Here is a 16,072-nt window from a genome sequence, read left to right on the forward strand (position 1 = left end):
GGCTTTTTCCAGTTTCCTCCCTCCGTAAAAATGAACATGTGAGTTGAGTGTCGTGTGCATAGAACATTGAATGTAGTGGTATAGTGTGTGTCGGTGAAAAGTGTCCGAAATTAGTGCGAAAGCGCTAGAACGACTAAGCACTTAAATTAAAAGATTTATTTACAAAATAAATCAAATTCTATCCTGAAAAAGGCGTAAACTCAAATAACTTGTTATCGCTATCAATACACAACGGTGGTGCACCTCAACGGGATCTACAGCTGTAACTAGTTTGATTAAGCTAAATTCAGTTTTTTGAGTATGTACCATTTCACTCTAAATACAACATTAAAATACAAATCAGCACAGTAACTATGAAAATAGCAATAATATACAACGTAATCAGTGCTTTGATGCATACAAAGAAGTATTTATTTGCCACAGGCCTAGATAGGCGCTCTATGTCATTATCATTGTTATTCTCAGAGGTGGTCAATATAAGTACTGTGGTAAGATCAATTTAGGATTAGCCTTGGGTTGGCGTGGCTTTGTTAATGACCTAGAGGGGAGTCATTGTTATCACGTAACCATTAAGTCCCCTATAGGAAACTAATAATTATCGTCAACAGCTTCAACAGTATTTGTGTTTGCTTTTAATATCATCAGTGAACGCGATTCAACATCAAACAAATAAATAGGAACTGGAATTTATGATACAAAATTAGAAGTGAGATTGCAATTATATTAACTTTATTTACGTCTAGGAATCATGGTTTTAAAATATCTGTAAGTATTTAAATAAAGTAAATATATTAAAACGTTAAAACGTCTTGTCCACCTTAATCATTGGTATTTCAACATAAAAGTTAGCCCAATTTCTTTCTTTCTTTCTTTTTCTGCTTCTCATTTATTTCTACGTGAATCATTTATCACCAATCTAATTCTACAAGGGTCAGTTATCTCCCATCTATTTCTATGTGAATCAGTTATCACCAATCTAATTCTACAAGGGTCAGTTATCTCCCATCTATTTCTATGTGAATCAGTTATCACCAATCTAATTCTACGAGGGTCAGTTATCTCCCATCCATTTCTTCGTGTTATCTCCAATCTAATTCCACGAGTGTCATTTATCATCCATCTTTTTTCCCCGCATTATATCATAGTAAACCTGAGGTTTTTGGTGCTCAACTAACCCTTCACATGTGTTTGCAACTCTCAACATCATGTGTTCTTGCCACCATCCACTCATCACCTGAAGGCTGATGGGAAGGTCATTGACGTCATATCCAACAGGGAACGTCATACCAGGAATGCCTGTTAGGTTTCCCAATGACATAAACCTGAAATATAATGACACTTGCTTATACCAACACCCTTTGCAGCATTAACCCATGTCTATGTGGGTCACCTAAGACCACTATACCTAGCCTGCATACAGCCTGACAAAATTGATGTTTGGCTTAGAGTATAGGTCTGGGCATAGAAAGGCTTCATCTTGTGGGCATACAGGTGCCAACAATGTGATGTGCCCAATCTGTGGGTTACCCTTTGCATAAGAGGGACTGCATCTACTCTCCCATGGGGGAGAGGGAGAAGGAGAGGGAAGGGACTGCATTAACTGTTGTGTGTGGTGTGCTGATGGTATGATGTGGGGGAGAGGGAGAAGGCAAAGGAGAGAAAAGGGACTGCATGCTGTGATGGATCATCCATCCTATTTACCTCATCATTTTACCCATCATCATTGTGTTTGCTTCTCCATGTTTAAGAGCATCTTTAGCAATCACAGGAACTTTCATTCCAAGACCTGTACAGGATGTTTAAGCCATGAACAATTAAATTATGTAATTAACAATTAAACATCCAGCCATCATGACTGCCATACCTGGGGTGATGATACAATCCACTTTCTTAAATATTTTCTCAAGGAAGACCATTGCCCGAGTTCTTTGTTTTTGTGCCTGTAAAATTTGTTGAAAAAATTGATGGGTGTGACATGGGTGTTGGGTGTGACGTAGGTGTTGGGTGTGACATGGGTGTTGGGTGTGACATGGGTGTTTGGTGTGACATGGGTGTTGGGTGTGACATGGGTGTTGGGTGTGACGTAGGTGTTGGGTGTGACATGGGTGTTGGGCATGACATGGGTGTTGTGTGTGACATGGGTGTTGGGCATGACATGGGTGTGACGTAGTTGTTGGGTGTGACATGGGTGTTTGGTGTGACATGGGTGTTGGGTGTGACGTAGGTGTTGGGTGTGACATGGGTGTTGGGCATGACATGGGTGTTGGGTGTGACATGGGTGTTGGGTGGGGCAAGGTAATTGGCGTTCATTTGTGGTATGCTTGCTAAATCTTAGCTTATTTACCTGGAAATAATCTACTCCAGTAAACTGTTGTGCTACACCAAGAGCAAATGCAGTATCTGGATTCTATGAAAAAAGAAAAGTAAGCAAGCAATGTAGGATAAAATTATTCCATTATTTAAATGATCCAACCTGATAACCTTGTACTGGACTCACCAACTCATTAAAGTGCTCGTCAAACCTGCTCATCATACCAGAAGCCATTTCTACCAAAATGGTTACAGTGTGAGCCACACGTATCTCCTGTTAAACAAACCCATGAAATAAAATGAATGACGGCACTTCCTGTGTGCTTATACTGTATTCATAGACAAGGCAAGCATATATTTGGCCACTTTAGCAAGGGTCTGCAGCAACATTTGAATTTCAAACTAATTAACATAACAATTGTAAGAGGTAAAAGAGGGATTTACTATTCAGTTGCACAATCTGCATTTTGGTTTTTAAATATGTTTTGTCTTTTAAAGATTTACTTTAATGTATCACACAATCACACAATCTCAAGTACAATTCGGAATTTATAGGTATGAGTGATGTTTTGAAAGTTTTCAAAATTGGATGATCCTTTAGGTGAGTTCAATTTGAGAACATTTAAAACATCATGAGTATTTATAAATTCCAAAATGTAAAGAAGATTGTGCATTTTTTTGTTTATAATACACTCAAAAAAAAAAAAAAAAAAAAAAAAAAAAAGAGCAACTTAATTGGTACTCTACAGAACACAATTTGGGATGAAATTGTACTCGGCTTGTCCAATCTGAATCATTAAGTAATCTCATAGAGCATATTATAAAAAACGAATTACTGGTCAACCTCCAACTCAGGGATCTTCAAGGACACAATCTTTGCACCATTATTCTCAAGATATGTCAAAGCTAAAAAGAAGATTAAAGTTTTAAAAAGTGCACACTTCTTTATGTCAAGTTACTCAAGAAAAGTAAAACATTTACAAAATCAAAGGTAAAAGAGGAAAGTTCAGGCTGTGGCCATTTATTACCCTTTTTGCATTTATCAAGTACTTCACTGTCTGTGTGCTACAGATGTGAAAGAACAAAGAACAATCATCAGCCATGCTTATGAATATAGGTTCAGGAAAAATAGATAAAATGAAAAAAGTGGCAAGAAAGAGCAAGATGGGAAAGAAAGAAACAAGCAAAGAAAAAGAAAGAAAAGACAGAATTTGAAAGGGAAATTTATCATTTCCCATCTCCCCCCAACTATCAACTGGGTATGACATGAGTGAGGCATGGGTGTTGGGTGTATATCAACTGTTAAAGTGGATTTGTGGGCAATTTATACATTGCCAATGATGTTGAACAGATTTCTTTAGCAATTAATTCATGCTAACCTCAAAGAATTTCCAGTCCACACCTATCTTGATTCCACTCAGGTTGGTATTGTCAAACCCATGCAGTGTGATGGGAGGCTGGCTGACACCTATTAGATAACAACATTAAGGCATGTCTTTATAGTAGAGTATGTATACCTTATTGCTGCATTAAATAATAATCAATTTTGAAAAACATGAGCATTAACTTACTACAGAGATCTCTTTCATCTGGTCCAGCAATGTAAGCTAGCAATACACCAAGAGAACAAGCATTAATAATATTTACTAATAGTAATCATTCAAAGTGTTGGTTCATATGATTTAAGAAGTATATATTCTACTCATATAGTCCAGCTGTTCATTGCTTGTGATGTATACCACCCCTGACCATTGAATTATCATTAGCCTCATTTAATTCATTACCTAACTGTTCTAGGATTATCATCAAAGTTTATTATTACAAATATTCTTTACGTACATTTCAGAAGACTTTCATGAATAATTTGCTGACATAAATAAATGAGGTAACAACTGTCAAGGATGCATGCAGTCAATGATTACAGTCCTGTGGTGTGTTTACCAAATAATGAGAAAATGAGGGACCATGATATTTCATTGAATGATGCTCTGCAAGCATATAGAATACACATAATATGTTATTTACCCAGCCAGGATAGGGAAAAACTGTGCCGAGGTCTTGAATATATGGACCAAGGCTGTTAGGCCATAAAAATAAATGCTAATGTAACCGGCGGCAAGGCGCTCAGCTATGAATCAGATTGCAAGTGGTTTTGACAAAAGAATTTATTGAAAAATTCACACAACTTTACAATACATGAAAAAAAACGGGAACGAGATTACAGGATATCTCTTTACATCGTAGAGAATTCCTTGTCTTGATATGTGCAACGTCTTCAAGAACTTTTACTACACTGATTTAAGCTTAGTTTGGGCCTACTTTTATGGGAAAACCTGCATTCTTAAGACCTTACACATCCTACGCAATGTTGCACGCCCTAGGCGCAAACAGGATGTCCCAAACACGAACTTACGTAAACAAGCGCCAAACCTAGGCATGACTCACTGTAATGTAATTACGTACGGAAATTATTTCTTGCTTACGCATTTTCCACGCAAACAGTTAACTAAAGAATTACATTCCTATGTGTACACGAGGCATTCCTAATTAAAAATATAGATTTATGTCTAAATAATTACTGTCCAAAATAGTGTCTTTTGACTCTGTCACACTAATACTTACCATAAACAATAGCAGCATCATTTACAGAATTGCAAATGGGACCTGTGAAGTAAATGACATCATTTGTTTACTATAAGCTGTGTAGATAATAATATATTATAATCAGTGCACTTTGTATTGACTTCTTGATATATTTTTTTGATTAAATGTGCCAGTGTCCATTAACTATTCTTCACAACAAGATATTGTTGTAACTGAAACTTTCCATGGCCATTTTACATATTAGATACTTGGAGATACAGATTTTATCTTATATTATTTTATCCAACATTAAAATGTAGAGTTAAGAAATGTTTTACCTGCATGTGTGACAGTATGACAAGTATGCACTACACCAGCAGTATTGATTCGTCCATATGATGCTGTTAAATAGTATTACATGAAAGATAAGCATGATCGGATCAATGAAGATAATGACATGGTTTATTTATAATATATATAAATATATTATACCTTTGATTCCTACCACGCCACATGCCCCTGATGGCATGCGTATAGATCCTCCACCATCCGTCCCAAGAGCAACAAGACATAATCCTATTGGTAATGACACATGTACAGTCTTTATGTCACATTACTGTACAACACACATAAATATGTTCAGTTTCTATGACCAAAGTAGGTCAATAAGATTCACTTTATGTAATAATAATAAGCAACTCTGCATACATTAATAACTGCATGAGAAAAGCTCAGCCTTGCAGTTCCAGTAAATAAAAATGTGTAGAGTAATAGTGTACTACAATTATTGATATCATTAATGCCATGTAAATTTTACATGTATGGGTAAACTATATTGAAAAAATAAACACAGGTTACCATTAGTTAAACTTACCTGATACAGGCATAAATGTTTATTGCACATTGATATGACGAGATACGATTCTAGGTGTTTTAAAAGAGGGGTTTATGGTATATACCTGAGGCTACTGCTGCAGCAGACCCACTTGAACTCCCTCCAGTATAATGGTTCACATTGTAAGGGTTTCTTGGTGTACCATGAGAGCTATGTACAGTACATTAGTTACAATGTTATATTAATATGAAATCACCAAAAGTTGCAAACAATATTGACCCATGGGAGTGTACTAATTTAAGGATTTTGCATTCTATGACAAACTACTCAAACCCCAGGTATTTTAAACTTCTTTTATCTTGAACTCGTGGCCATATATCCCATGGACTTCTAACAATGCACAATATTCAACCCTGGAAAACCTAATTGGCTGTTTTTTTGAACCTATTCCCTGGTCCCCACGAGATTTGAGATAATATTATGGGATTCTGCTTTACTTTTTTACCATGTTAAATACTATAATTATATACATGCTCTATTGTAGCTATTTTAGTGTTTGTAGATTTAAATTTTGCAGGGACTTTAAGAGTGAACTAAGCAAAATTGAAAATACCTGTGTGCATTATTTCCAGTAACTCCTATGCCTATTTCATGCATGTTTGTCATTCCAATGATCATAGCTCCACCATCTCTAAGCTTTTTTACCAAAGAGGCATCTGTTTTACATGATTTGCTTGACCAGAATGTTGTCCCATTTTGCATATAATATGGAATCTAAAATGTAGGTCAAATAGCATTTTTCAGTCATGTTATGAACAGGGCTTAGCTTGCCATTTATCCCACACCATTAAAGATACAGCCAATCAAAATGCAGAAAAGATGTTCAACTGTTCCTTTCATTAGGCATTGGTGTATTTTTATTTTTGGTGTCTAATAACATAGCACTTTCAAACAATAATTTCTGATGTCATACTGAATGTGGAATTTTCAATTGTATTTTCTTGTATAATAGCCATGCATGTATATATGCTCTCCAGAAAAGGCTCATAGTTCAAAATACAAGTATTTCATATGACGTTCCATAGTATGCCACCCAAAACCATTTAGGTATTGTATAGAACTATGGGAACCATAGGTAGCATGGGTGGGGTTCGCCGTTAAGGCATTGTCTTTCACCACTGTGAGTCCAATGGGTCGGGTTGCTGGTTGGACCCCTGCGGTTGCCACATGTGAATTGAGTTTGTTTAATGTGTTGTTCTCCCCTATGCTACGAGGGTATTCTCTGGGTTCTCCGGTTTTCTCCCTCCGTAAAAATCAACATGTAAGCTGAGCATTGTGTACATAGAATATTGAATGTAGTGGTAGTGCATGGGGAGGGAACCTCACGGAAGAGCCCCACATGGGGAGTGGTCGTTGAAAAATATTAAATATTAAATATATTAAATAACTGTCTGAACCCAGGTGAATGAATGTTAATCTAAGTAAATATTATGATCATCCAGGAGGATGTAGTCCTGAGAAGGACTGTTTGATGTGACTGACATTGCTACAACCTGAGCGGAAGTCATTCAAAAACGTCAGTCACATCAAACAGTCCTTCTCAGGACTATATCCACCCGGATGATCGTAACATTACTAAAAAAGATTAAAAAAACCATTGTATAACTAGTATATATTATCTTCAAAAAAGGTTCCTTAATTTACCACATCAAATTCTTCTTTTAGTCCAACTGGCACCCCATCCAAGAAAGAGAGTGGTTTATTCTTCTCATATCTCTTAGTAGATGCTTTAGCAAGCTTCAAATGAATGACATTAGAAATTACTCAGTCTATAGCTACACAAGCATGCATGTATCATGCATGATGTAGTGATTCCCTGCACAGTCACACCATAAATAACTTACTTTTCTGATCTCATCAGGGTCATATTGAGTAAATATGTTCATTTTTGGTGTTCTTTTTTCAGAATCTCTGATACCCTGGATAATATTATTGGCAACATCAGAAGGAGTTACTTCTTTGTTCCTGCAAGTTAATCATAGTATAATTGGAACTTTAAACTTTGAATCTTGTAAAACAAAATGTCCTTTTCAAACAAGACTATTTTTTGTTGGGTCAGTTATGGCGTGTAATGCCACTTCTCACTTTGTGCTCATGCATGGGTTTGATTGGTCTGCAACTCACCATCATATTTTCACTGAGTAGATCGAGTTATTTTACTATTTCAAATCTCATTATTCTGATCATGGATTATGAATGTAACAGGCTAGGTTTGTTACTGGCTATTCATTTAAAAAAATATATTATTTTTTATTCAATATAATAGGGCTTTAGCTGACAGTGAGTAAATAACACACAAACACAGCAGACTGTTAGAGGCACCATATCAACCTCCAACATGAAACACTGCTAGTTCAAAACATATGGCTGAAATATACTTTGATAATATTGATGGATAATAACAAACTAAACTGATAATATTACCTGTAAGCCCTTGTCAATTCTGCAATACTAAGGAACTTGAAGGGAGAACTCTTGCTTCTTCTAGAGTACATATAAAGAAAATGACAAGCTCAAATATGGCTTTTTATTAGTGAACCAGATAAATAAGGATAGGTGAAAACCACAGGTTTTCACATGTTCATTAAATAAATTAGCTCAATAGTATGAACCTAGCTAGTACAGATAGACAGTATATACCCCGATCCATGATCCTATCATACCTTGCTGTTTTCAAGTACTTCTCAAAATCAATAGGTCTGTCATCTACTGGTGGAGGGTTCCATGTTTCCAAGGGTAAAGGGGTAATGGTTGGACAATCTGGTATATCAATAGATCTTAGAAGATCCAGTTTAGATTGTCTGGCAATACAATAAAAAGGTTATATTAAGTATACACATGTATAATAAAAATTTTTTTTTTGACAAACTGATGTTAATATACCTTATGCTCTGAGCTCCTAAGATATTCTTTATGAACTGAATACAGAAAAAATTTAATCAGCTGTGAAGTAATCTATGAAACATTTTAACTGATAAAAGTAATCATGTGATTATGCAGTTCTTAAAATAAGTTCCATATCCGAAAGTCACTTGCCGTTATTGAACAAAGCCTCTTTACTATGACCATTGCTTTTCCACTTAGCCTTGGAATGTTCTAGAAACAAAGCAAAACGTTATTAGAGCCTAGCTATGCACTACTAGGTACTTCTCTGATCAAAAAAGGTCAGATCAAAATGGAAATAACCATTTTGGTAGTGTGTCTACAGCATAAAAGAGCAGGCAATTTCAACTACATGGAAAGATAATTATTGAAACCTAATTATTTAGTATGATCTATGTAGAAAAAGGACCACAATATTTGCCACTTTAGAAACGAGCAAGACTGGGATGAGTTTTGAATTTTAATCTTATTAGAAAAAAACTTTTGCAATTTGAGAAAGCATCTCAAGATTAGTAAGTCTGCAAATTTGACAGAGGTACTAATATTGAGGTGCTTTATTATCAGATGACAAGACTTTTTCACTAATTAGATAAAAATTCAAAACTCTCAACAGTCGTTTGCTCATTTCTAAAGTGACCAATAAGCATGGCATCTCGGAGTTGATAGATAATGTAAGGGCGCACTTAAGTTGGAGCCTTATTGCTCTGTTGTGTAGTGATCCCCCACCATTATTTTCTTGTTTAATTTTTCCTTATTTTAAATATATTTTACTTTTAAATTTTGTATATTTTTAAGTGTGGAAGTGATTAAATAAATAATTAAAAAAAAAAAAAAGAAAGAAATAATGGAACCTTTTTTCTTACCAGATCTACTACTTCATAAGCAACACTTTCCTCAGGGATTCCATTCCTCGCTAGCTCTTTTATTTTAAATGATTTGGGTTTTCTTCGTCTCCAAAAGAATAGTATTGCTGGCAAAATGAAGCCAGCACCAGCAGTTAAGGCTACCCAATACATCTGTGAAGGAAGAGAATGTAGGCTATATCATTCAAATCTATTTGTGGGCTAAATATAATGGCTGCTCTACCTGCAGGTCAGACTTGATAACCAGTACATCAGACTCACAGCATCGACTTATTCACTGCAGGATAAGGATTTATCCCCTGGATAGTGCTAACCACTCTTCGTACAACCAGGACTGAGTGTACGTATTGCAGATTAAAATACCATTTAAGGGTAATGACCAGAAGGAAGAATGATATAGGAACCACACCAGCAAGCCAGGTTTTATGGAGGTGTAATAAAGCCAGTTGCTCGATATGGAAACAAGATATTTCACTACTAGTCAATTGAAAACCCATGCATCCCGACCTACAAGACAGGGTAGGAACTTTCCTGAATTTGCTTTATTGACCACCTCAAGCAAATTTAGGAAATGTCTATTAACATGAGAGACCAAGCATAAAACAGGCATTTTAAACGCAACAATGGAAGGGGATACAGGAAATTCAAAAAATACTTCAACGATTTTAAACACAACAACTTAAATAATTTTATCAGCAAATCTTTCTCCGGCAACCAGGTGAAAGTGCTGAATTTAAAACTACATAAATGTAACTTCACAGCCCTGTACAACCCTTGGGGTGCATGGGGGTGTTGGTTTCAAGATTTTTCAAGATTTAATCTGAAAATCTTACATTATTTTGGATGGACCACAAAATGAAAGTATAGCAGCTGCACCTCCTGCTCAAGCCCATATGTTAGACTTTGAACTAAAAAGGAGCTCGGTGTGAAAGTGAAGGCGCTTATTTAGCAGTAGAATGTCTATATGAATGTAAACCTCTTATAAGAAGGGATGTATATAATATACACAGCCCATGCCAGTAGTACACATATACAAATAATAAATACCTTTTCCGTATATATCTGGTGATAAATTTCAAGTTATATTACAAGGTAAATGAAAGAACAAGCTTTCTTTTGATCTCGTTTTATTTATTAATAGATCTACGGGTGTTCGTTCTAATACATCCATAGTTCAGTTAAATAAAACGAGAATATATTCATTTTAATGCAAGTTAGAGCAAAACGAATACCCAACCGTCTCTTACCTTGTTTTTTTTGCATGTGTTATTCGTATACTAACGTACTAATAACTGCCCCGCCAAAAAAAGATAACCGCCAAAATTTTAAAATATAGCTAGCGGCACAGGAATCCCCTCTCCCTCTCCCTTCTCCTCTCGCCCAAAATAGGCCCTTTGCAGCTAGTGGTCACGTGCTTGGATACCGCTTAGCAACACAAAACTGGAGAGCAAGCCTTCCAGTAAACAAAAGTTGTAATAGGTCAAGCACGCGTGGTTTTATACGATAGTTTCATCGTTCAAAACGCTTAATCCTTTTGCCCTATCTACAAACACAGTAAGATAATCTTAAATTCTCTCCTTTGGACTCGATTTTTGGTTCGAAGTAACGATATTCTTCGCGTTATCGCGAAAAAATTGTCACCGCCGGCCCGCTCGACGGCTGAAAAACATGGCGACTTCGCAAGGTATGTACTTCAAAACTCTCCTTTTTTTGGGTTTCTTTTCAATTATTGGACTTCTAAAATCTCTAAAATAACAGTTTAGATTGTGAATGGTGATCGATTGTAATTGGACGGCATTTTAATGGACGATTTGTTTATTTTTTGTGAGAGTGATTCCACGTCTAAAGTCAAGACTAACCCATGTTTACATATATTCGCTGTAGATGTTAGAACTCCCGACGAGCCATCACATACCAAGAAAAATTCTTCGTACCATTGTTGTGTTCCCTTGTGTAACGGAGATTCTCGATATCATCCTGATTTAAAGTTTCACCGCTTACCAGGCCGTGCAAGGGATGAGCAATTGAAAAAGGAATGGCTGGTGAAGATACGAAGAGATGTGGGCCCACACTTCAAGGTATATAGGAATCTAACAATATCAATGCACAATACGAATTGCCTGTGGATCTTTAAAAAACTGTAATGAAGATAAAAATAGTTGAATACAGTTACATTGTTATTAAAAGGACATTTGATTTATAATAGGTTAACAAAAGTACCAGAGTGTGCTCAAAACACTTCACTGAGGAAGATTACAATCCTCCCACTGATTCTGGACGTCAGTTGCTAAAAAGAGAAGCTGTACCATCAATCTTTGACTGGTCAACCAAATCCAAAGCAAGAAGAAAGATAATTCGACAAGTAGATAGGTAATGAATATCACATATTTCTACTTCAATACATTTCATTTAGACTTGACTGATGGAATTGTACTTGATGTTTATTTTGGTTTAAACCAAAATAATTTTATAATTTTAATAATTTAGTCTTTTATAATTTTTTATTTAGTGTGAACTGAGTGTGAACTGAGTGTCATCATAATTTCAAAACCTTTTTACAGAGACACTCAGACAGATGAAAGTGATGACAATGAAGATAATAGTCCCAGCACTTCTACAACCTTCAGCATGGATGACCTACAAGCACAAGTCCAGTCACTCAGAGCACAGTTCCAAGATGCACAAAAGCAACTTGAACAAAGTAGAAATGAAACTGCAGCTGCCCTCACTGAAATAAAAAGGGTTAAAGTTGAAGCTGCAAAAGAAATTGAGGACATTAAGAGGCAAGCTGCAGAACAATTAGCACTTAATAAATTTGGGCTTGAGAGATTTGGCACAGACAATGAGATCATAAGATTTTATACAGGTTTCCCATCCTATTTACATATTCAGTTCTTTTTTAAGTTTTTGCAGCCATGTGCTGCACAAATGACATATTGTTATGCCTCTGGAGAAAGAGAAAGTAGACCAGACTCAAGAAATATGCTTCTTGTGGATGAATTGTTTATGTTTTGTGTACGCCTCAAACTAGGTCTATTCGGACAGGATTTAGCTCATAGGTTCCGAATACATAAATCGTCAGTTTGCAGGAAATTGATCACATGGACTAATTTTTTGTATTTTCTTCTTGGTAGTCAAGTGATCTGGCCTTCAAGGCAAGATGTTGATAGGTTTATGCCAGAAGGTTTTAAAAAGCTTTATGCAAGCACACGTGTCATTTTAGATTGTACAGAGATTTTTGTTCAAACACCTACCTCCCTACTACTTCAGTCGCAGCTTTATTCTAGTTATAAGAGTAATACTACACTCAAGGGTTTGATAGGCATTACCCCTAATGGAGCTATTAGCTTCGTTTCTAGCCTTTACACAGGGGGGATTAGTGATAAGGAAATCACAAGGTGCAGCGGCATTCTAGATTTGTTAGAACCTGGTGATTCAGTCATGGCAGACAAAGGGTTTGACATTGAAGATTTACTTAGGGAGAAGCGGGTAGAGTTAAATATTCCTCCGTTTCTTGAAAGTCAGGAACAATTCTAGGCCGCAGATGTTCAAAAAACAAAGACACTAGCAAGTCTTAGAATTCATGTCGAGAGGGCAATAAGAAGAGTCAAAGAGTACCACTTTTTTGATTCAGATGTGCCATTGTCCACTTTAGGTTCAGTCAATCAGTTATATACTGTAGCCTGCCTCCTTACAAATTTTCAAGGCCCACTTATTTTATCCAATGGTAATAATGAGGCATAGTGTCTGTAAGAAGTTGGTGAATGTATGATTAATGTGGCTTACATAACCCATTAGATAATCTTTAATGCAGGTTGGTTTATCATGTGTCTTGGATTGCTTTTTGTAACTATTTCAATTTGTTTGTAAATGAAAACTCAAAAAAAAAAACTAATGAACAAACACAAAATCTAAATAGCACAAATAAATATAATACTAATATGATATAAATATAATAAAAAATAAATTAAGATTATGAATTGATTTGTCATTAATAAAAATAATATAATATTTGTTATCATAAGAAATCTGGCCATGGTTTGAGAACAACAACAAAAATCTTAGTGTATTAATGTAAATAGTAATTGAAGAAAAAACTATCAACTTTGTCCTTTGCTTGCTGGAAAAACACTGAATCAAAATTAATTCTAGAGCAAACAAACAAATTTTCGTCAATGTAACTGAAAAAATCACACCATTCTAATCCTGTGAGTCCAAGCTGGCACTGGATCTGGTAATAATAAATGTCTGTTGTTTTCAGTTTGTACTGGTTAGTGTTCTGGTCCTTGGTGAGATACCTCACATTGTCAAATGATGTTTCCCCCTCTTTAACGACCTTTATTTCTAACAAGCCAAAGGGATTCTGACCATTATTTACGGCATCAAGGTCATAAACTTTCCTGTCTGGGCTACAACCTAGCCATGGGCACTTTGGGTGGACAATCAGCCCAGATGGGAAGAGGTTTACTCTTCCACCCTTTGCATTGCTAGCATAGACCATGGCAGCATGTGGTTCAAGTTCAATGCCTCTTCTCATTGCTGCAGTTTGTACAAATCTGGTGGGGTTTAGCTGATTGACAAGGGTGTCAAAATGTGACACCCGGCGAGCGACAATGCCAAATTTGCTTGCTGTTACCCTTTTTTTTCTGAGCAGGTGCCATACATCACTCTGACTTTGAGTGACTGTTTGCTGCTGCACTCTCAGTGATGACTCTGTTGTCACAGACAATGTTCCAAATATAGATTGTTGACGACTGTCAAGACAGATTGACACATTGTTATTAAATCTGTCCTCTGCACTTGAGAGGGGAAGCTCTGGGAAAGAAGTGCAAGTAAAATCATTTATGATGTAGTCAGTTGACATCTTTTGTTGATATGACAGGACACAGCCTTTTGGGACATTTCCAAACTTGCTCTGTACAAATGGGATATTGCCAAGTTGATCTTGATTGGGCAGAATGGTTGTAAAGAGAGGATAAGGTGGTTGGAAGCCATTAAAGTGCTCTTTTGTGAGGGTAGGATACTGGGTAGATGGGGAATACAAATTACTCTTGATATATCTACTGTACGAAGCGCCAAGTTGGGGTTTTTTCACTAGCACGTCTTGTATTTCTTTTTGTGCGATTTTGGATCCTCTAGGTATGCTCCAACGCTGCTTCATGCTGGTACATGTTAGCTCATCAGGCAATGTCCGATGTCCCAGTTGCTTAAGAAGGGCTAAATAGTAAAGAAGCCCGATCACATGATGGCAGTATCCACCTGCCCCGGCTACACATGAGCACAGCCCAGACAGCAATGTCAAATTGTTGTTCTGGACTGACACCTCTAAAATGTGCGGTGGTTCAGACTTCCTCATTGAGCGGTAACACTTGCATTTAACTCTCACGCACTGGTCGGTATATATCACTAAAAAATTGGAAAAATTAGTGTGAATTGTCTGCCATTCATATCATAATGAAATAGAAAAAACATTTTGGCTATCAAGTACCTTTAACGTCATGTAAATAGCCTGGTTCCGCCATAAATTTGTACGCTTTCGAAGTGCTTGTGCAGCCAGACTTCTCTATAGCGTAGCTCCCTACATCATCGAAGGTGAGGGAAGGAAAGATAGAGATGTCTTGAGTTTCTACTTCATCTAAAACAAAAATAAATATAAAAATATCAGTACGAAGAATTTTTCTTGGTATGTGATGGCTCGTCGGGAGTTCTAACATCTACAGCGAATATATGTAAACATGGGTTAGTCTTGACTTTAGACGTGGAATCACTCTCACAAAAAATAAACAAATCGTCCATTAAAATGCCGTCCAATTACAATCGATCACCATTCACAATCTAAACTGTTATTTTAGAGATTTTAGAAGTCCAATAATTGAAAAGAAACCCAAAAAAAGGAGAGTTTTGAAGTACATACCTTGCGAAGTCGCCATGTTTTTCAGCCGTCGAGCGGGCCGGCGGTGACAATTTTTTCGCGATAACGCGAAGAATATCGTTACTTCGAACCAAAAATCGAGTCCAAAGGAGAGAATTTAAGATTATCTTACTGTGTTTGTAGATAGGGCAAAAGGATTAAGCGTTTTGAACGATGAAACTATCGTATAAAACCACGCGTGCTTGACCTATTACAACTTTTGTTTACTGGAAGGCTTGCTCTCCAGTTTTGTGTTGCTAAGCGGTATCCAAGCACGTGACCACTAGCTGCAAAGGGCCTATTCCCTACCAGAGGGTCCTACGCAGGCTAGTCTTTGTTATAAAAACGTGCTTAACATATTTCAGTTTTTATGTAAGCTTAAATAAGCTTACATATTTATTAATAAATAAAACAACAACAACTTTTTTAGCTGGCCTCAGCCTCACTTCCAAATCGTGACGTTTTCAACCTCCGTCATGCGCAAGTACTGGCGCCATGGCTAGACAAAACAACTTAATTAATCGCGGGCAAGTAGGGACTGCAACAGAAAAAGCAAGCGTCAAAAATCGTTTAACAAGCTTGAGAATGTATAAATTCTAAATTAATAAATGGGAAATATCTCAACCA

At 36.4% G+C, this 16,072-nt stretch overlaps 3 protein-coding genes across 5 annotated transcripts; 1 reads left to right on the top strand and 2 right to left on the bottom strand.

Moving 5' to 3' along the window:
* Window positions 1-141: 141 nt before the first annotated feature.
* LOC116295825 (uncharacterized) lies at window positions 142-10,942 on the bottom strand. Of its 2 annotated transcripts, none has more exons than XM_089037529.1 (22): window positions 10,782-10,942; window positions 9,535-9,687; window positions 8,825-8,884; window positions 8,672-8,706; window positions 8,452-8,589; window positions 8,213-8,272; window positions 7,633-7,753; window positions 7,433-7,525; window positions 6,342-6,502; window positions 5,853-5,938; window positions 5,386-5,469; window positions 5,232-5,294; window positions 4,933-4,974; window positions 3,882-3,917; window positions 3,690-3,778; window positions 3,339-3,375; window positions 3,155-3,216; window positions 2,498-2,584; window positions 2,345-2,407; window positions 1,865-1,940; window positions 1,702-1,786; window positions 142-1,322 (listed from the first exon to the last, which is right to left on the bottom strand). In XM_089037529.1, the coding sequence occupies exons 2-22, from the start codon at window positions 9,685-9,687 to the stop codon at window positions 1,106-1,108; spliced, it is 1,848 nt and encodes a 615-aa protein (XP_088893655.1). In that variant the 5' UTR covers window positions 10,782-10,942; the 3' UTR covers window positions 142-1,105. The 2 variants fall into 2 exon arrangements, with proteins under 2 accessions (XP_088893655.1, XP_088893656.1); XM_089037530.1 differs by lacking the exon at window positions 10,782-10,942 and adding an exon at window positions 9,758-10,405.
* Window positions 10,943-10,981: 39 nt separating this feature from the next.
* On the top strand, window positions 10,982-13,794 carry LOC148906550 (uncharacterized). Of its 2 annotated transcripts, XM_089037534.1 has the most exons (4): window positions 10,982-11,218; window positions 11,419-11,612; window positions 11,741-11,904; window positions 12,096-13,794. In XM_089037534.1, the coding sequence occupies exons 1-4, from the start codon at window positions 11,203-11,205 to the stop codon at window positions 13,069-13,071; spliced, it is 1,350 nt and encodes a 449-aa protein (XP_088893660.1). In that variant the 5' UTR covers window positions 10,982-11,202; the 3' UTR covers window positions 13,072-13,794. The 2 variants fall into 2 exon arrangements, with proteins under 2 accessions (XP_088893660.1, XP_088893659.1); XM_089037533.1 differs by lacking the exon at window positions 10,982-11,218 and having other exon boundaries at window positions 11,337-11,612.
* On the bottom strand, window positions 13,604-15,738 carry LOC148906551 (uncharacterized). Its single transcript, XM_089037531.1, has 3 exons — window positions 15,449-15,738; window positions 15,023-15,169; window positions 13,604-14,940 (listed from the first exon to the last, which is right to left on the bottom strand). The coding sequence occupies exons 1-3, from the start codon at window positions 15,462-15,464 to the stop codon at window positions 13,604-13,606; spliced, it is 1,500 nt and encodes a 499-aa protein (XP_088893657.1). The 5' UTR covers window positions 15,465-15,738.
* Between the last annotated feature and the right edge of the window lie 334 nt (window positions 15,739-16,072).

This window comes from Actinia tenebrosa, unplaced genomic scaffold (assembly GCF_029948245.1).
Source record: "Actinia tenebrosa isolate PJP-AT-01 unplaced genomic scaffold, QUT_ActTen_1.0 PGA_scaffold5__44_contigs__length_20552954, whole genome shotgun sequence".
In the NCBI taxonomy this organism is placed as follows: domain Eukaryota; kingdom Metazoa; phylum Cnidaria; class Anthozoa; order Actiniaria; family Actiniidae; genus Actinia; species Actinia tenebrosa.

Excerpts from the sequence above, each read along its gene's own strand:
- LOC116295825 (XM_089037529.1), bottom strand. The coding sequence starts at position 9,687 with ATGTATTGGGTAGCCTTAACTGCTGGTGCTGGCTTCATTTTGCCAGCA. Across the intron at positions 8,885-9,534 it reads CTTATGAAGTAGTAGATCTG|AACATTCCAAGGCTAAGTGG; the intron begins GTAAGAAAAAAG and ends CTTTGTTTCTAG. Across the intron at positions 8,707-8,824 it reads AGAGGCTTTGTTCAATAACG|TTCATAAAGAATATCTTAGG; the intron begins GCAAGTGACTTT and ends TTCTGTATTCAG.
- LOC148906550 (XM_089037533.1), top strand. The coding sequence starts at position 11,337 with ATGGACGATTTGTTTATTTTTTGTGAGAGTGATTCCACGTCTAAAGTC. Across the intron at positions 11,613-11,740 it reads ATGTGGGCCCACACTTCAAG|GTTAACAAAAGTACCAGAGT; the intron begins GTATATAGGAAT and ends GATTTATAATAG. Across the intron at positions 11,905-12,095 it reads ATAATTCGACAAGTAGATAG|AGACACTCAGACAGATGAAA; the intron begins GTAATGAATATC and ends ACCTTTTTACAG.
- LOC148906551 (XM_089037531.1), bottom strand. Across the intron at positions 14,941-15,022 it reads CTATTTACATGACGTTAAAG|TGATATATACCGACCAGTGC; the intron begins GTACTTGATAGC and ends CCAATTTTTTAG.